General features: G+C 42.3%; 1 protein-coding gene across 1 annotated transcript in view; it reads right to left on the bottom strand.

Moving 5' to 3' along the window:
- Positions 1-13,017, bottom strand: part of PGLYRP3 (peptidoglycan recognition protein 3) — a 42,006-nt gene extending 28,989 nt beyond the window's left edge. Inside the window, 4 exon segments of the mRNA XM_066364085.1 lie at positions 7,456-7,657; positions 8,562-8,668; positions 9,674-9,813; positions 12,928-13,017. Coding sequence (XP_066220182.1) covers positions 7,456-7,657; positions 8,562-8,668; positions 9,674-9,813; positions 12,928-13,017 — 539 coding nt within the window.
- Between the last annotated feature and the right edge of the window lie 8,037 nt (positions 13,018-21,054).

Raw genomic sequence — 21,054 nt, 5'->3', positions numbered from 1 at the left:
CACTCCAGGGAAAAGAGCAGAAAATACTGCTCACAGCCACTTGCCTGGTGTAAGCCAGTATCCAGGGCCACTATCATAGCCGCCTGGCCCATGCAGGTTTGCATTGGATTCAGACAGTTGGTAAAGAAACAATGGAGCCAAAAACTGATGATCCATCATCTTTAATTCTAGCTTGCACCCAGCAGGCAAGTAAAAACACACACTGGGCTCCAAAACCCACTCACATTCAGTGCTCACAAAGCTACTGACTTATCCAAGTTTCCTAGAATCAAAGGTTTCTAGCTCACCAGACTTATTCACCTATGTTCCCCATCTCCTCCCTTCTCTCTGCACAAACTGGCCTCTCACTCAGCACTCCACCATCTTGGCTGCTTCTCCTGGCCTCCTCCACATGGCCTTTCTCTGCTCTCCTCTCTACTCTCTCCTCTAATGATAATCTCAAGATCCAAGAGAGCAAGCTCCTGTTCTGCCCCCATTTTATAATGTAGAAATCCAGAACTTTAATCCAATATACAAAATAGGGAAGTATCAAATACAAAGTCACTTATCTGAGGCATAATGGGATTGTACCACCCCACATTAAAAAGAGTGGGAAAGGCTTAGTCCTAAAACCAAGCCCCAGGCTACAAGGATCCTGCCTTCCCACAGCCTGCCCCCAACACACATTAATATCACCTGGGTGATGGCTTCTGTGCGGGCAGTGCCATCTTTAACAAAGTGAGCATAATATATTTTATCTGCCCAACAATTGGCGACCAGGGAGTGAGATGTGTTGAAAAGACCAGCTTATCTCCCAAGTGGAAAGCAGAGAGGGAGGCACAGACTGTGAGGGGCAAAGGAATGCAGGAGATGACCTAAAAAGGCTGACTCATCTGTGCTGGAGGTGGCCATAGCTGGGGGAGGTACTGATCCTTCCACAAAACAGTACTGAATTGCTTCCGGATCAGAAATCTCCAGACATCTCTCCAGCTCCAATCAGAACAACAAGACACAGCTGAAAACAAGAAGTGGGGAGGAGGGATAGTAACTCAGGTCTCCATGGAGATCTGAGATACACCTCCCCCTACTGAAGCTGAGAAAACACCCTTCCCCCAGAGATTAGTTGGTGGAAGAGGCCTTCAGAGTCTCAGGTTATACCCATTGCATTCCTGGATACAGTTTCAAGGAAGCCCGCTGCTGAGATCAGTAAACAAGACTATTACCTGTTAAGAAAACAAACAAATCAAGACTTCAAAGCTGCCCAAATCCAAAAGTGGATTACAAATAATAGCTGATACCAACACAAGAAGACCTAGAAATAACACAATTGAAAACTGGAGGCAGACAACACCAAGCCTAGACTCAACCAGCTCTACAAAGAAAACACCCAAACACAGATAATGAGGAGACAAAGAAGTGCAATCCTAATGAAACCACAAGAGAAACCTTCAGGAAATGAACTGAGTGATATGGAAATAATCAAACTTCCAGATGTGGAGTTCAAAATAATGATTGTAAGGATGCTTAGGGATCTTAGAACAACAATGGATGGTCATTATGAACACCTAAATAAAGAAATAGCAAGTATAAAAAAGGATATTGAAATATTAAAAAAGAATCAGTCGAAGATGACAAATACAATATCAGAAATAAAGACCACAATGGAAGGAATTAAAAACAGGGTGGAGCTGAGGATCGAATCAGCAAGTTGGAGGACAACTTGAATGAAGACAAGAAAGCAGAGAAGAAAAAAGAAAAGAGACTCAAAAAGACTGAGGAAACTCTTAGAGAGCTCTGTGACAACATGAAGAGAAATAACATCTGCATCATAGGGGTTCCTGAAGAAGAAGAGAAAGAACAAGGGACAGAGACTTTGTTCAATCATAGAATAGCTGAAAACTTCCCTAAATTAATGCAGGAGAAACTCTCACAAGTCCAAGAAGCACAGAGGACTCCATTAAAGAGAAACCCAAAGAAACCTACACCAAGACACATCATAATTAAAATACCAAAGCTAAGTGATAAAGAGAAAATATTAAAAGCTGCAAAAGAATAAAAAGCTATCACCTACAAAGGAGCCTCCATAAGGATGACATTCAACTTCTCAACAGAAACAGTTGAGGCCAGAAGGGAATGGCAAGAAATATTCAAAGTAATGCAGAACAAGAGCCTATAACCAAGACTACTTTATCCAGCAAGGCTATCATTTAAAATTGAAGGAGAAATAAAAAGCTTTCCAGACAAAGAACAACTCAAGGAATTCATTACAACCAAACCAATGCTGCAGGAAATGTTAAGGGGCTTGTTGTAAACAGATCAAAGTGGGAAAAAAATATAGAAAAAAAAAAAAAAAAATATATATATATATATATACAGCTTTAAAGAATAAAATGGCAATAAACAACTACATATCAATAATAACCTTGCCTGACCTGTGGTGGCGCAGTGGATGGAACGTCAACCTGGAAATGCTGAGGTCGCCGGTTCGAAACCCTGGGCTTGCCTGGTCAAGGCACATATGGGAGTTGATGCTTCCAGCTCCTCCCCCCCTTCTCTCTCTCTGTCTCTCCTCTCTCTGTCTCTCTCCTCTCTAAAATAAATAAATAAATAAATAATTAAAAAATAATAATAATAACCTTAAATGTAAATGGATTAAATGATCCAATCAAAAGACATAAGGTAGCTGCATGGATAAGAAAACAGGACCCGTACATATGCTGTCTACAAGAGACACACCATAGAAAAAAAGATGCACTTAGATTGAAGGTAAAAGGATAGAAAAAACCATTTCATGCAAATGGAAATGAAAAAAAAGCTGGGGTAGCAATACTTATATCAGACAAAATAGACTTTAAAACAAAGGATATAGTAAGAGATAAAGAAGGTCACTACATAATGATAAAGGGAGTAATCCAACAGGAAGATATAACTATTATAAATATCTATGCACCTAATATAGGAGCTCCTAAATATATAAAGCAGAATTTGATGGATTTAAAGGGCAAGATCAACAGCAATACTATAATAGTAGGGGACTTCAATACCCCACCAACATCACTAGATAGATCTTCAAGAAAGAAAATTAACAAAGAAACAGCAGACTTATTGGACACACTAGATCAACTCAATTTAATAGATATCTTTAGAACCTTTCACTCTAAAGCAGCAGAATATACATTCTTTTCAAGTGCTCATGGTACATTCTCTAGGATAGACCACATGTTAAGGCACAAAAGTGGTCTCAACAAATTTAAGAAGATTGAAATCATATCAAGCACTTTCTCCAATCACAACGGCATGAAACTAGAAATAAACCACAACAGAAAAGCTCAAAAACTCTCAAACACATGGAAACTAAATAGCAGGTTGTTAAATAACGAATGGATTAAAAATGAGATCAAAGGAGAAATAAAAATATTCATAGAAATGAATGACAATGAGCATACAACAACTCAAAATTTATGGGGCACAGCAAAAGCAGTACTGAGAGGAAAGTTCATAGCACTACAGGCACATTTTAAGAAGCTAGAAAAAGCTCAAATAAACAACTTAACCCTGCATCTAAAAGAACTAGAAAAAGAACAACAAGTAAAACCCAAATGTAGTAGAAGGAAGGAAATAATAAAGATCAGAGCAGAAATAAATGGCATAGAGGCTAAAGAAACAATACAGAGGATCAATGAAACTAGGAGCTGGTTCTTTGAAAAGGTAAACCAGATCAATGAATCTTTAACTAGGCTCACCAAGAAAAAGAGAGAGAGGACTCAAATAAATAAAATTAGAAATGAGACTGGAGAAATAACAACTGACACAACAGAAATACAAAATATTGTAAGAAAATACTATGAAGAACTGTATGCCAAAAAACTAGACAACCTAGATGAAATGGAAAAATTCCTTGAAACATACAATCTTCCAAAAATCAATCTGGAAGAATCAGAAAACCTAAACAGACCAATTACACCAAATGAGATCAAAACAGTTATCGGCCCTGGCCAGTTGGCTCAGCGGTAGAGCATCGGCCTGGCATGCGGGGGACCCAGGTTCGATTCCTGGCCAGGGCACATAGGAGAAGCACCCACTTGCTTCTCCACCCCCCCCTCTTTCCTCTCTGTCTCTCTCTTCCTCTCTCGCAGCCAAGGCTCCATTGGAACAAAGATGGCCCAGGCACTGGGGATGGCTCCTTGGCCTCTGCCCCAGGCACTAGAGTGGCTCTGGTCGTGGTAGAGCGACCCCCCAAAGGGGCAGAACATCGCCCCCTGGTGGGCAGAGCATCACCCCTAGTGGGCGTGCCGGGTGGATCCCAGTCGGGCGCATGCGGGAGTCTGTCTGACTGTCTCTCCCCGTTTCCAGCTTCAGAAAAATATAAATAATAATAATAATAATAATAATAAATAAATAAATAAAAACAGTTATCAAAAAACTCCCAACAAAGAAAAGTCCAGGGCCTGATGGCTTCATAACTGAATTCTACCAAATATTCAAAGAAGAACTAACTCCTATCCTTCTCAAACTATTTCACAAAATTCAAGAGGAAGGAAGATGTCCAAGCTCCTTTTATGAGGTGAGCATAATTCCGATTCCAAAACCAGGCAAAGACAATAAAAAGAAAGAAAATTATAGGCCAATATCTCTGATAAATATATATGCTAAAATCCTCAACAAAATATCAATATTAGCAAACCAGATCCAACAATATATGGAAAAAATCATACACCATGATCAAGTGGGATTTATTCTGGGGAGGCAAGGCTGGTAAAATATTTGTAAATCAATCAATGTGATTCATCATATAAACAAAAAGAAGGAGAAAAACCACATGATAATTTCAATAGATGCAGAAAAAGCACTTGATAAAATCCAGCACCCATTCATAATCAAAACTCTCAGTAAAGTGGGAATACAGGGAACATACCTCAACATGATAAAAGCCATCTATGACAAACCCACAGCCAACATCATACTCAATGGGCAAAAATTAAAAGCAATCCCCTTAAGATTAAAAACAAGGCAGGGGTGCCCCCTTTTACCACTCTTATTCAACATAGTCCTGGAAGTCCTAGCCATAGCAATCAGACAAGAAGAAGAAATAAACGGCATTCAAGTTGGAAAAGAAGAAGTAAAACTATCATTATTTGCAGATGATATGATATTGTATATAGAAAACCTTAAAGTCTCAGTCAAAAAACTACTGGACCTGATAAATGAATTCAGCAAAGTGGCAGGATATAAAATCAATATTCAGAAATCAGAGGCATTTTTATATGCAAACAATGAACAGTCAGAAAGAGAAATTAAGGAAACAATCCCCTTCACTATTACAACCAAAAAAAATAAAGTACCTAGGAGTAAACTTAACCAAGGATATTAAAGATTTGTACTCAGTAAATTATAAAGCATTGATAAAAGAAATCAAGGAAAATACAAACAAGTGGAAGCATATACCATGCTCATGGTTAGGAAGAATAAACATCATTAAAATGTCTATATTTTCCAAAGCAATCTATAAATTCATTGCAATACCAATTAAAATACCAATGACATACTTCAAAGATATAGATCACATATTCCAAAAATTTATATGGAACCAAAAGAGAACACAAATAGCCTCAGGAATCTTAAAAAAGAAGAATAAAGTGGGAGGTATCACACTTCCTCATATCAAGTTATACTACAAGGCCATTGTACTCAAAACAGCCTGGTACTGGCATAAGAACAGGCATATAGATCAATGGATCAGAACAGAGAACCCAGAAATAAACCCACAGCTCTATGGACAACTGATATTTGACAAAGGAGGTAAGGAAATACAATGGAGTAAAGACAGCCTCTTTAACAAATGGTGTTGGGAAAATTGAACAGCTACCTGCAAAAAAATGAAACTAGATCACCAGCTTACACCACTCACAAAAATAAACTGAAAATGGAAAAAAGACTTAATTGTAAGCCGTGAGACCATAAGCATCTTAGAAGAAAACATAGGCAGTAAGCTCTCCAACATCTCTCAGAGCAATATATTTGCTGATTTATCTCCATGGAGAAGTGAAATAAAAGACAGGATAAACAAATGGGACTATATCAAACTAAAAAGCTTTTGCACAGCTAAAGACAATAAAGACAGAATAAAAAGACAAACTACACAATGGGAGAACATATTTGACAATACGTCTGATAAGGGGTTAATAACCAAAATTTATAAAGAACTTGTAAATCTCAACACCAGGAAGACAAACAATCCAATACAAAAATGGGCAAAAGAAATGAATAGACACTTCTCCAAAGAGGACATACAGATGGCCAATAGGCATATGAAGAAATGCTCAACATCACTAATCATTAGAGAAATGCAAATTAAAACCACAATGAAATATCACCTCACACCAGCCAGAATGGCTCTCATCAACAGAACAACACAGAATAAGTGCTGGCGAGGATGTGGAGGAAAGGGAACCCTCCTGCACTGCTGGTGGGAATGCAGACTGGTGCAGCCACTGTGGAAAACAGTATGGAGATTCCTCAAAAAATTGAAAATCGAACTGCCTTTTGACCCAGCTATCCCACTTTTAGGAATATACCCCAAGAACACCATAGAACGGCTCAAAAAGGAGAAATGCACCCCCATGTTTGTGGCAGCGTTGTTCACAATAGCAAAGATCTGGAAACAGCCCATGTGTCCATCAGAGGACGAGTGGATTAAAAAACTTTGGTATATATATACTATGGAATACTACTCAGCCATAAGAAATGATGACATTGGATCATTTACAATAACATGGATGGACCTTGATAATATTATACGGAGTAAAATAAGTAAATCAGAAAAAACTAAGAACTATATGAATCCATACATAGATGGGACATAAAAATGAGACTCAGAGACATGAACAAGAATGTGATGATACCGGGGGTGGAGGGGTGGGGGAGGGGGGTATGGGGCCAGGAAGGAGAGAGGGAGTGGGGGGAGGGGAGAGGCACAAAGAAAACCAGATGAAAGGTGACAGAAGACAATTTGACTTTGGGTGAGGGTATACAGCATAATCAAATGTCAAAATAATCTAGAGATGTTTTCTCTCTACGTATGTACCCTGATTTATCAATGTCACAGCATTAAATTTAAAAAAAAAAAAAAAGAAAGAAACGGGGGCAATGTCTCTCCTGCCTGTTGCTGAGATAGGCTGGCTGGGCCCCTTGAGCGATACTTGTGAAGACTTTGTAGACTAATTTTCTGGAAGCTGCAAGGGGGCAGCTCTGGTTCCTATCCGACCTTCCTTGCTTCCTTCCAGAAGCTCCCAGAGTCCAAGACCACATCTGAATAAATGGCTCCAGGCCTCCCTCCTAATGACTCTGGGAGGATTTTGATTTTGTTTGTTTGTTTTAGCAATTTGTACTTATTATCTAAAAGCAATGTGAATGGGAAAACAGAGAAAGGCTGGCGGGAGGCCCCCTTAGAGGAGAGACTTGAATGTAGGCTTGTACTTTTAGGCCACATCGCACCAGCCTCTGGTGTAGACAGAACAGGCCTGAAGGCCCTGCAGTGTCTGGCTGCAAATGCTCTGCTCCTGGCACTCTGTCCCCGTGAGATGCTCCGTGATGACATAGGTCACAGGTGGGCTCAGCTGGGCCCTGCAGGTCAGTGATCATGACCCCCACTCCATGTAGGAGACAATGGTGGGGACACCTGCATGGGGGATCAAAGGATGACACACAGCAGCTCCTACCCACTTCCCCCTACAGCAGGCCACCCACGGCACCATCACCCTCCCACGGCAGGGCCTCTCTCGCCCTGAGGCTGAGCTTCCCTCTCCTGAAGCACCTCACACGGGCATCTTAGGGTGCACTGTGCTCACTGGCATTTGCCCCAGGTCTCTGAGTGGATCTTGTCTGGCCCTCCCCTCACAAAGGTGACTCTCGGAGAAAGTGCTGCTAGTCTCCTCAAACTAGGGCCTCCCGGGTCCAGAGCCCATAGGAAGTCCCATGAGCCTCAGGTACTTCCCTCTCTCTCTTTCAGATGAAAAGTCACTGTGGGCAGGGCTGGGAGAGCTGCACAAGGACAGTTTAAGTTTTAAAAATTTGGCTTTCAAAAGAAATTTCAATCATTGTAGTGTTGATATTTGGCTCTGTTGACTAATGAGTTTGCCAACCACTGACCTAGAAAAGATGACCTTGTCACTGCCACAATGTGGCCTGTTTCTCTGTCTGTGAGACAAGGTCAGAAATGGTCTCCACCAAGGCTGAGATTCCGCCCTTTTGTAAAATCACCAGGAACATATACGTGAGTATGACACTGAGGATGAGATGTGCTGGGCAGGCTGGAGAGAGTGAGGACTATGAGGACTAGAGGGACAGGGTGCCTCCACCCTCCTACTGAGAGCTAGGAACCGGGGCCTTGTCTTTTCTCCTCAGGCCTTCTCTCCTTCCGGGACCTCACCTTTGTCTGAGGGCTCAAGATAAATACATGGCACCCTTTGGCAATTGTCCCTCTTAGGATTCTACCCCACGCCGCCCCCTCCCCCCAGCCGCAGTGAAGTCCTGAGAAACAGCCTGGCCACCCAGGAAGCGCAGCCAACCCCTCACCACCTCACCATTGCGCCCCTTGTGAATGGGCTGTTGGATGCCAACAAATAGCTTCATGAGGCACTCTGACACTCCTCTGGCTTGGGTTTCATTCCAGGACCACCGAGAGGAACCCCTACAAAAGAACGTTGTGCATCAGAGTCCCAGGGAGGAGGGCTGAGCAGGGAGTGGGGTCCGATGGAGGTAGTGGCTCCGACCTTGGTCTCCCCCAACCTGCATGGTCTAGACCTGCATCTCTGCTCCCAGCCTGAATGCAGCATCTGCTTTTATACTGTATTGACTGAGTTTTCCACTGGGGCAGCCCCACTTACCCGGGCAGGGGTTGTGAGGGCTGAGGGCCATAAAGTTGGATGGGAAAAGGAAGAAAAAAAATTCCTATCTCAGGAGATGGTGAGGTTTGTCTATTACTTTTTTTAACTAAAAAAAAAAACAAAAACCCAAAAACATTATACTTGTGTGCTGGTCCTCAGAGGACTCCTGGACCATCCAAAGGCACGGGCTCCACATCCCCACCCCCCAGTCCACAGCCACTCAGCTTGACAGAGTCCCCTGGCTTTCTCTAGGAAACAGGGCAGAGATGTGTCTGGCCTCACTCTGCCTCTGCCTCTCACAACTGCCCCAATGAGGCCTTCATGTTCCCACCTTCCCCCAAGCTTCCCTTCATACAGGGGCTCTTCAGTCTCTCTGTCCCCTTCTCTTCTCTAAGCAGCTCTCCCAGCTCACCTGCTTACTTATTAACAAACCAGAATGTCAAATGCCAAAATGGTCTTTATCATTTTGCGCTAACACATACACGTATTGATCCAGACAAGATTCTTTAAATATAGAAATGTTCTGCCGTGTGACCCCCTTCACAAACTAAATGTTTTAGATAAGGTTAATTGAGAATTAGTCATTACAAACATGCCTCATCCCCTCTGCCTGTCCTGTCCCTAAGGTCATAGGAGCAGTACAACCAGCAATGTCATCAACATCACCTCCCACAGGCCAGCTCTGAAGGTTACAAAGTATTTTCAAGGGCACAATCAGATATGTGGCTTAAAACAACTTTATAAGATAAGCAAAGCAAATTATCTACTCTACACAGATGAGAAACTAAGGCTCACAGAGGCTAACTTACTTGTCTAAGACAACATAGGTTTTAAGCTGTAGACTTGGGTTCTCTAACCCAAGATGCCTGGCCCCAGAGCCATGTTCATAGCCACTATATCCTGCGGCCTCCCCAAAGTTGTCAGATGACCTAGATCCCTGGTCGGCAAACTGCAGCACGCGAGCCACATGAGGCTCTTTGGCCCCTTGAGTGTGGCTCTTCCACAAAATACCACATGCGGGCGCTACCTCGCTAAGGAATGTACCTACCTATATAGTTTAAGTTTTAAAAATTTGGCTCTCAAAAGATATTTCAGTCATTGTACTATTGATATTTGGCTCTGTTGACTAATGAGTTTGCCGACCACTGACCTAGAACAGATGACCTTGTCACTGCCACAGTGTGGCCTGTTTCTCTGTCCATGAGACAAGGTCAGAAATGGTCTCCACCAAGGCTGAGATTCCGCCCTTTTGTAAAATCACCAGAAACATATACGTGAGTATGACACTGAGGATGAGGTGTGCTGGGCAGGCTGGAGAGAGTGAGGACTATGAAGACTAGAGACTGTCTTAGCAGGGGAGGGACCAGAGCTGCACTCCGAAGGGCAACACAGGCCTGGTCGGAGGAGTGATTAACCTGTGGAGGACAATTCACATGTGAAACCAGGCTGGGGCTGATGCCAAAAGCACTTCTGACCCAATGAAAGAAAACTTCCCCCAGACCTTGAGACCCAGCGCTGAGAAGACAAGCAGCCACCGCAACATCCTCATGTGGTCCCAGCACACCAATGAGAAGAGAGTGGACCACAACCCTGGGAGAGACAGTGACAGTTAATTCAACTGTGCTCACTCCTCAAATGGGGTACGCCACTGCGTGGTGCCCTGTCTTTCTCCCGGCCAAACTGTGGGCTTCCTCAAGGCCGGCACCTGGCCAGGTTTCTTATGGCCCCCAACTCAGGGCCTGCCCCTCGCAGATGTTCAGTAAGAGGAGGGCACCAGCACCTCTGTCTGGCCACCACCCTCGCACACTACCTATTATTACCTGGTAGCTCCTGGCACCTCAGAGGAGCACAGTGCCTCATCTGAGGCCTTCTAGTATGACATATTCTAAAATCCTTTAGTAGCTGTTATAAATAAAACCTGTGGAGATATTTTCACATCTAGTGCTATAATTTTATATTAATTCTTTAAAAATTCCTGTAAGAGCCTGACCAGGTGGTGATGCAGTGGGTAGAGTGTCGGACTGGGATACGGAGGACCCAGGTTCGAGACCCCAAGGTCACCAGCTTGAGTGCGGGCTCATCTGGCTTGAGCAAAAAGCTCACCAGCTTGGACCCAAGGTCGCTGGCTTGAGCAAGGAGTTACTCGGTCTACTGAAGGCCCGCTGTCAAGGCACATATGAGAAAGCAATCAATGAACAACTAAGGTGTCGCAACGAAAAACTGATGATTGATGCTTCTCATCTCTCTTCATTCCTCTGTCCATCCCTATCTATCCCTCTCTCTGACTCTCTGTCCCTGAAAAATAAAATCCTGTAAGATAGTCTTAATCCTACTTTTATAAGTAAGGACAATAAGGCTCAGAATAAGTAAAGTAGGAGCAGGACTGGCTTCATCCTCTGCACTATTTGAGAGTCAGAGGTGTGTTAGATCATCCAGTTTGGTCCTCTACCCCACAAGAATCCTGACACAGACTGATAAGAGTGATCGTTGCCACTTACTGATCACATTTAATATTCCAGGTATTTGCTGAGGACTCCACAGACATCCCATTAAATTTCCTCACAGTGCCTTAATAGACCTGCTCTTATTATCAGGAAACTGGGCCTTAGAGAGTCTAAGTCACTTTCCTAAAGTCCTGCAACCAGAAGGAGCAGAGTAGTCTGCATGACTCCAGAGCATCAGCCTGAAAATCTCCACAACCCACATGAGGTTCTGCTGCTGAAGAGTCTCGGCATGAGTTCAAGAGGTTAAACTCCAGGATCTCTGTGTTTCTTTCAAGCTGCAAGACTCCTTCCTGCTGTCAGGCAGATGAATTCTTACTTGTGCTCAATCAAAATGAACTATCAGCTCCCTGAGATGTCAACCAAAACATCAACTATTCTCCCAATTATCCTACTGAGAAACTGCAGGGGGAGGTTTGAAATAAAACAGGGTAGATCATCACCTTCCACAGTGTTTATATTATAATCAGTAGTCCTCAGATGGAGCTTCCTGAATTAGGACAAGCCATCTCTTGGCAAATAACACCCAAGACTCCATTCATTTGAGAAAACTGTGCACTGAAGACAAAAGAAGTCCATCACAGAGGAGGGCAGACAGGTAATAAACATATGGGACAGTGTGCAGCCCCTCTCATGGGCCAAATGAGAGGTAAGGATTAACTTGCCCAAGATGGAAACCCTGAAGGCCAGTCTCCTGCAAAGCTACCTGGAAACCAGCAATCAATTACGGTCAACAGGATGTTTGCACCCTGGTCACTTGACCATGGTGCTTCTTCAACCACTAATGTTAGTCTGGAAAATGCTGTCCTGAGTTGTCATATCATCTAGCTGAAACTGAAAGGCTTGAGCCCAGCCTCTGATCACTCAGGGCTGTCTTCCACCCCCAACTCCCACCTCTAGTCACAAACACTGAGCTTAAAGGATAGGCTGGAACCAAGGTTCAGCCACCTGACCTCACATTGCTATGCATTCAGTATACTTAAAATAAATACGAAACACCAGAAAAAGAGACAAGTGAAACATAACACATAAAGATTCAGAGCTAGAGAGAAAAGGAAGAAATTGGATAGAAGTAAACCCAGGACCCACAGCCAATAGAGAAAATTTTCTTATTAGAAGAAAAAACTCAAGAGGAGGAGATCAGGGGAACTTTCTCTACCATGTTAACATTTTAACCTGATTGAGTCTAGATCCTTTGATGGGAGAGGACTTTCAAAAAACAAACAAACAAACAACAAAAAAAAACCACACTCAGAAATACCTGGGGATCCCGTGCAATTCAGGGTGCAGGTGGCTCGCCCCTCATTGGATGGCAGCTCCTCCCTTGCAGCCTTGGCCTCTGCCCTGCCCTCCTTCTCCACCTGCTGCTGCCTCCTCTGGCCTTCACTCTCTCTGCACTAGAGGGCACTCTCTCCTGGGAACACAGCCTCAGGCTCTGGTTTCCCAGAGAGGAGAAAAGCTGGATCCCTAACAAAAGGTGGAGAGAAGGGCAGAGTTCTGAGGCTCCACAGCACCCAAAGGAGCTCAGTGAAACCAGTCTCAGGCTGAAAGCAGGGACTCACCCTGTGAATAAGCCCAGGTGCCTCCTCCCTGGTAAAGGGTACAATTGCCCAAGCTCCATGAGCTCCTTTCTCACCCCGGCCCTCAGACATCCTGGCCAATCTGGGGGTGCCTATGGGACCTGGGAGTTGAGTCTCACATCTGGGAACTTCCTGCCCTGGAGACAGATCCTCACCCATAGGGTGAAAGGCTGTAAATAGAGGTTCTTCACCAACACCCCACCCTACCCTCTCCTATGGGAGTCACCAGTAGGGACAGGATGGAGGAGAAATAGAAAGGTACATTCCAGAAGCTTGTAATGTATCATCACTAGAAGTTGTGACCCTATGGTCAGCTGACCCATTCCCCGGCACACACCCACCCCCAAATCCATCTCAGCATCCATCTGTCTGAATGAAATGCCTTAAAGACCATTTTACAAACCAAGGCTCTCCCCCTCTTCAGTCACTACTTACAGTGACCCATCTTCAGCTCTGGTCTCCCAGACTGCTGTACTTTCTCTGAGGAAGTTAATACATAAGACTTTGCTTCACTGCCAAGGGTAACTGAGTTGTACCTCTTGCAATGGGAGAAGTCAGACGAGAGGTTCTGAAAATCATGCTGCTCACTCAAGAAGCTACTTAAATAGCACTGTGTTCCAAACACTGATGTGCCCAAACCGTACTTCAGGGACAAGACCTAGGATGCTCTCTGCCTGTTGGTGTCTGAAGGAGAAATGTTTAGTGGGCTCCCATAGTAGTGGGAGATATTGGGTAAAAGCCTCAGAGAGAGCCAGCCAGCAAAGAAACCAGGTGCAGTTGGTGACAATGACAGAAACAACTTCAGAAGTTTTCTTAAACCTTGGTAATATCCTGTGGATCCTAAAAAAAGATGCTTACTAAGAAGAGCTCCTGGTGGCTAACTAGGTTCAAATTTAAATAAATAAATAAATAAAAGCCATTTCTAAACAAGGAATTCTCAAACAAACTGCATTTCAGGAAAAAGCCTGTACTGAACTGCCTACCTGCCCGGTGTTCCTCCCATCTGAGCTATCTAGGACAGTGGTCCCCAACCCCCCAGGCCACGGACCAGTACCAGTCCGTGGGCCATTTGGTAGTGGTCCACAGAGAAAGAATAAATCACTTACATTATTTCCATTTTATTTATATTTAAGTCTGAACAATGTTTTATTTTTTTAAAATGACCAGATTCCCTCCGTCTAAGACTCACTCTTGATGCTTGTCTCGGTCACGTGATACATTTATCCGTCCCACCCTAAAGGCGGGTCCATGAAAATATTTTCTGACATTAAACCAGTCCGTGGCCCAAAAAAGGTTGGGGACCACTGATGTAGGAGTTCCTGGAATCCTATTTCAACCAATAGGACTGAGGCTTCCCCCAGCAAATCAGAGCTGTGCAGCTCTAGCCAATCAGAGTGGCTCTACTCTGACCAATTGAGACAGTGCCTTTTCAATCAATCAAACTTTGAAAATTCGGAGTCCTCATTTGCATGAGAATGGGCCAATAAGGGACGAGGGGCAGGGACTTCTGATTATATAAGTCAACTGGCATGATTAAGAGTGCATTTCCTCTTTCCACAGAAAGCTGTGTTTCTCTGACTGAAGTAATGGACTAGTGCATGGCCCAGTTATCTAGCTCAGTGGTTTTCCACTTCAGGTCCAGTATCTGTCTGCCAAAAGTTTGTGCTGGTCCTGCCCCATCCCTGAAAGGGTTAACCACCCTGATGTTGTGTGAAGATTAGTCTATAATTACTATGTCTATAATCTTCATACAACATCAGGGTGGTTAACTCTTTTGAGGACCAGCACCAGTCTACAGACTGGTGGTTGGAAACCACTGGTCTAGCTGAGGAGGAACCAGGGCTTCCTCACAACAGTGCTGTATTCCACTTGAGCCGCTCCTCAGCTGTGCTGCTTTTGCTGTGTCATGCTTGAACTATTTCCACAGGCCCTCTGCATCTATATCATCAATGAGTTTTACACTGAAAAGTTTTACTGCACCCTACATTGGGTATTTCTGTTGGTGTTGAATTGGTACCGCCCAACAGTTGATTGTCCTTACACCTGAAGTTTTTATTTGTGACTGAATGTTTTCTGTTGTGATTAGTAGAAAACCCTTAAAAGGGGAGTGGTTTGTGAGTTTGTCTTTGGAACAGCAAGTTAAGGAGAGCTACAGAGAAGGTCTCACTCTGAACTTAAGACTTGTAAGAAAGGAAATCCAAGTGCTAAGGGAGAGGTGGCTGCCCAAAAAGAGGGAGAAGAATAGGTAGGAAAGATTGGTAGGACCTAGGATCCCTGACGAAAGAAGAAGGACACCCGGGGATTAACTGGTGGAAAGTCTGAGCAAGGAATTGTAGCTTTTCATATCTCAGTAGAAACAATTATAAGTAGTCACTTTCTCTAAGTCCCATAAGGCATATTATTAAACATAAAGTACCACTTTAAATTTTTAACTACAATAATTAAGAACTCAAAGTCACTAAAGTGTAACTTGTCATGTAGTTGTTATACTTTCATGGAAACAAAACTCATTATGCTAATTTTGACACTTACTTGATCCAAGATCTCCTTTTCTTAAATGCTGATCACTAGTCCTTGTTGGGCCATTTTAAATACATTTTCATTTGAGTAGTGATAGTCTCCACTAGTGACTGATATTGACTGAGTTAAATACATTTTAAAAGCTACAAAAGTTTTCAAAAAGACATCTAATACATTTTTATGCAAATATACTTCAAATTCAGCACAATTCACACTGGACTAGGAGAATAACTTAGTCTCCAGTCTCTCATTTATGAATGTCTAATCACTATTGCTTTTCTTACTATGTTCAGCAGTTCATTTCAACTGCAAAAATTACCTAGTAATAATAGTGCATGCTCATCATAATTTTCAAACTTCAAATGAAATATAAATACTAAAGGGCCATAATCCTTTTTATATGAAATCTAAAATCTTTCATAGTTGGGTTGATATGAGGTTCACAACTAAAAGTGAGTCTTCTTCTTTTTTCCTAATATTTTCTACATTGGAGAAATTGCTGTCATAGTCAAGGAATTTCTAATTTGTTAGCATTGTTATTACATTTTCCATAAACATTTTTGCCTCTAACTTTTTTGAATTTTATCTTTTCAAAAACACTATGAACACTGAATTATGATTGCTACATAACTTTACTCATAAAAAATAATTTTACTAAACATCATGCCAAGTTAGTACTAAACAATTTTTTAAATGCTTATTTTAAAACATATACCGTATGTGCAGTTGTAGAATATATCTTTATTAAAGGTATTGATTTGATTTTTATATCACATATTAGATAATGGTTTTAAATTAATTTTTGTTATATCCCTTTTCAATATACTCCATTGACACTGAAAGGTAGCTATTAAGCTGCTTTTCAAAAAATATTAGGGGCATCAAAAAAGACTTCAACTTTTTCATTTACTGCCAAAAAAGGTTTTAGAGGAAAGGGACTGCAGAATTCTCTAGAATTTTTTTTAGTATCTTTTGAGAATAACTTTTAAGTGTTTTATACACATTTGCAGCATTATTGCATTCTAGCTACATGAAACCTTCAAATCAAAATCATCTTTTTTATTCAATTACTCTGCACATAGTAATGCAGTGTTTATTCTATGTGATAAGTAAAGTGAGGATGAATTCACTTTTGAGGAATTAGTAACATGATGTGGTAGATGGGCTCAAACATCAATAATTGTTATGACAATAAAGTGAAATGTGGAAGTTCATGTTCTCTGTAACGTGATATATAAGTACAACAAATCGTGAGGAGGAACTGAAAAACCAGGAGTGGGTTATTACGTCTAGAATTGAGAGCATTAAATGGGCTATTAAGCCACATCCCTGTGGCTTCTTGCTTGTTCTCAGCAAGGAGTAAAATGGTGGGAAAGTTGGAAGTGTTAGAAGTATAAGAGTCTAGGAATATAAAAGGGTTCTCAATTTCGGAGGTGAGATAGTTCATAGTTACGATGATCTCTGTGACCAGGGACAGCTAGATGACACCAGAGGGAAGTGTTTGGAGCAGAGGAGGTTGAAAGAGCCAAGATAACACAAGTGTTCTCAGAGTGAAGCAGCCTGGAGGCCAAGGGGGTGATCAAGTCTTGCCTCGTCTGAGCCCATAGGTCAGGACAACGATCTGAAGACACCTCTGGGCCATGAAAAGTATGCTGAACCTCATAAACAGGAGACATAAGGGTAGTGGGTAGACAGTGACTGTATTGGACAGTGTAGGGAAGTGTGCAGGTAATAGTGCAAGACAAAATTGTAATGGCAGAAAGCACCCTGGAAGGAGACCTGAGATGAAGAGACAGGGCCTGAAATTTATTCTTGAAGAGGCTGGGTTCAAGATCCACCTCTGAGAGACTGTGACTCTCCCCAGACTTCAGATTCCTCTGGGAGAGAGAGGTCTGTATACATATATGGGACAGGAATGTCTTCTGCTGGTAAACCAACCGGTAAACCTGGGCTCAAAAGAGGGCCCATAGCCTTGAGGCTCCTGATAGCACAGAATCTAAAAGCTCTCATCAAGTCCAGGTAGTCCAAACTCCACATTTTAAAGAGAAGAATACTAAAGCCCAGAAAGGAAAAGACTTTGCTCAAAATCACAGAGGAAGTCAGGCAGAGCCAAATCTAGCACCCAGCTCTTATCACCACAGTCTAGTGGGCACTTTGGCTGGGACCTTCTGATCCTTCAGACCTAAAAGAAGAGAGCTTAAGACAATTATTCTGTGTGTCAGATGTTACAACCATTCCCATATCCCAGTGATTTGACAAGGATAAAATCCAGTCTCAATAGCCATTGATTACTATCTAAAAGGGAAAAAGCTCCCTTACTTTCTGTCCTAGGGATAGAAAAGCTGTTGCTTTATTCTGCTTTGTTTTGGAATAGCTCATCTGAAGAAAATACAATGGCTCCCTTCCAGTGACTACCCAGTTCCAAAAACAGTCAGGAAAAGTTGCCTCCCTCTTTGATGAGTAGTATTCCTGAAGGGAAGAACCTTCCCTTTATGAACCCCCTCCCCCCCCCTTTTTTTAGTGAGAGGAGGGGAGGAGAGAAAGACTCTCACATGCGCCCCAACCAGGATTCATCTGGCAAGTGCACTAGGTGGCAATGCTCTGCCCATCTGGGGCCCTTGCTCTGTTGCAACCCGAGCCATTTTTTAGACTCTGAAATGGAGGCCATGGAACCATCCTCAGCTCCTGGGGCCAACTTGCTCCAGTCTAACCATGGCTGCAGGAGGGGAGGAGAAGAGAAAGAGAGAGAGAAGGGGAGGGGTGAAGAAACAGATGGGTGCTTCTCTTGTGTGTCCTGACCAGGAATTAAACCCAGTACATCTACAGGCAGAGCTGACACTCTACTGATGAGCCAACTGGCAAGAGTCTCCCCTTATTTTTAACTGGGGGCTTTAGTTATAATAAAGAGGCAAGTCAGGGGCAGGCAACTCTGTGTGTCAGGCTAAGGGTGAGAATTTCGAGCCCTTCAGCACTGCAGAGGTTGGAATAATCATATGCCTGCTACATCCTTAGCTGGCTTCATCAATGAACTGAGATCTCGCAGTGAAGACTTTGCTCTGTAATGGCCCACAGTAAATGTGGAATCCTCAGCTGCTGGTCTGTCTCCCCCTACCACACTTCTCCTGATCCTTCTTCTTTCTCCTCTTCTCTCTTTCCCTTTATTTGTTACCTGAACCAAACACATCATATGAAATATGTAATGGTATATATATTTGTATATCATGTGAGTATATACCATGTGATTCTATATAATCACAGTCAGTGACTCTAAGCAAAATCACAGGGCAATGGTGCACAGACCTAGTATACATTAATTTATTTATTCACTTACTCATACTTTTATTTAGCATTTATTCATTCAACACAAACTGTGGGCCATGCACTGCCCAGCACCATGCTAAGCACTGAGAGTAGAGCCATGAATAAGATCTCTAATTTGGGGGAGCTGCAGAGATATAAACAACCACAAAGTAGGGTGATAGGCAGTCCAACTTAATAGAAAGAGGTGCACAGTGTTAAGGGAACTTCAAGGAGTCTTTTGACAAGGATTCAGGTTCAGGGGTGGGTTGGTGGACATGAAAGGAAATCTCCTCAGAGAGGACTATATTTGAAATAAACACAAAAGTCTCAAACATTGGCCCTGGCCACATTGCTCAGTGGATAAAGCATCAACCCAGCATGCCAGAGGTTGCAGGTTCGACCCCCCATCAAGACATGTATGAGAAGCAATCATTGAGTGTACAACTGAATGAAACAACTAAGTGAAACAATGGGTTGATGTTTCTCTCTTGTTCTCCCTCTCTTTCTCTCTCTCTCTCAAATCAATGGGGAAATAATTTTAAGTCACAAAAAGTTACTGAGATACCTTGAATCTGATACTGATTAGTCTCTGCCTGAAGAAGCTCAGACCAAAAGGGGCAGACTAGACCAGTCCACCAACTATCCTACAGAATAGATTGCCCCTGATAGCTTGAAAACACATTTTATTGGGCCTGCATATTATTTTTAATTTGGGATTTCAATTAAATCAGTCACAATTATTTTTAAATCTAGAGATTTAATTTTTTTTTATATTAAGATATATTGGTATTTTAGTCTGCTTAAGCTGCCATAACAAAATACCATAGAGTGACTTTAACAACAGAAATTTATTTTCTCAGTTCTGGAGGTTAGAAGTCTAAGATCAAGGTGCCAGTATGATCATTTCTGGTGAGAGCCCTTTTTTTTACTATAGACAATTGACTCTCACTGTGTCCTCTCATGGTGGGGAGAGAGAACTCTCTGATATCTTTTCCAATAAGAACACTAATCCGATCATGAAGGCTCCATCCTAATGACCTCATCTATGTCTTTTTTGTCTTGTGATAACTTTATATAACATTAGACCTTGATTCTTTCCTGTTGCTTATTTTACAAAAAAAAATAGTGTTTCTAAACTTTTAAAAGGAATGTATAATTTTTAAATAGTTTTTCTAATTGTATCACTATAGAGCTCCCTGTTCATCATTCTTGTCCAGCAAGTGTTCAAAGATGTGGTGGCTTCTATTCAAAACTTGACTCCCCTGTCCCACTCCTATCTTAACCTTCTTCTTTTCTTTTGTATCTCTGATTGACCTGTATTAATTTTTTTTACACAGGTTCTTTCCTGTGGGACCATTGAAGTGTGTAAACCCCTCCTGATTTTAGCTGCTAAGCTGTCTAAACTTTTGAGTAAGCTCATCTTTGTCATTTAGAATCTCAGATCTATCAGGCATCCTCTGTGTCCCTTTGCTTCTTCCTACACAGATGCCAGACCTATGACCCTTGATGGTTGGTTCCCATCTGCTCAAATTTGAGCTTGGTGGAAGATTGTCACCTAGTTGTGTTGATTTTGCTTGTGGATTCTTTATTATTATTATTATTATTATTATTATTATTATTGATTTTAATTTATTGTGTTTACATAGATTCTAGTGTTGCCCCAAATGCATCCCCCTCCCCTGTATTCCCTTCAACGTCTCCCTTGCCCCCCTCCCCATAGTGCCCTCCCCCCTTCCCTTCAGGTTTATCCCATCCTATCATCCCCTTTCCCTCTGTTCTCTTTTCCTCTGGTCCCTTTGATCTCTCCTCTGTCTCAATTCCGTTCCTCAGTTCACATTGTTCATTGAATTCCTCAAGCCTGTGGATTCTTGTTTGTTTCACTAACCTTGTTGCTTTACGTATTTTTATGGGGGGAGGGAGATTTAAGTTTATGTTGGTGCTGCCATCTTCTGTCATACTTTCTTTGCTATCAAGTGTGTATATTTGTCAGCAACAATGCTGTGTGAGACACCATGATTATAAATAAGGCATTCTAGAACTCCACAGATGGTAGTGCCAGAAGCATTGTGTGCGAGGTGGACATACACCCATCAAGTATCTGTTCTAAGGAGGACAAGTGACTAACCCTACAACAACATAGCCTGCTGCCAGGTGGTGACTAGATTTCCCAGGTAACAGGGTCAGTTGGGAACTCATCACTGGCCTCTGCCATGGGCAATGTGAACATTCAACATTAGCCCAGCTTGGTTTGGTGAAGGGAACTACATTGTTGTTGGGTCCAGGCACAGC

The sequence above is a fragment of the Saccopteryx leptura genome, chromosome 2, assembly GCF_036850995.1.
Source record: "Saccopteryx leptura isolate mSacLep1 chromosome 2, mSacLep1_pri_phased_curated, whole genome shotgun sequence".
Classification (NCBI taxonomy): Eukaryota; Metazoa; Chordata; class Mammalia; order Chiroptera; family Emballonuridae; genus Saccopteryx; species Saccopteryx leptura.
The sequence above is the reverse complement of the archived record's forward strand: the minus strand, read 5'-3'. Positions and strand labels throughout refer to the sequence as shown.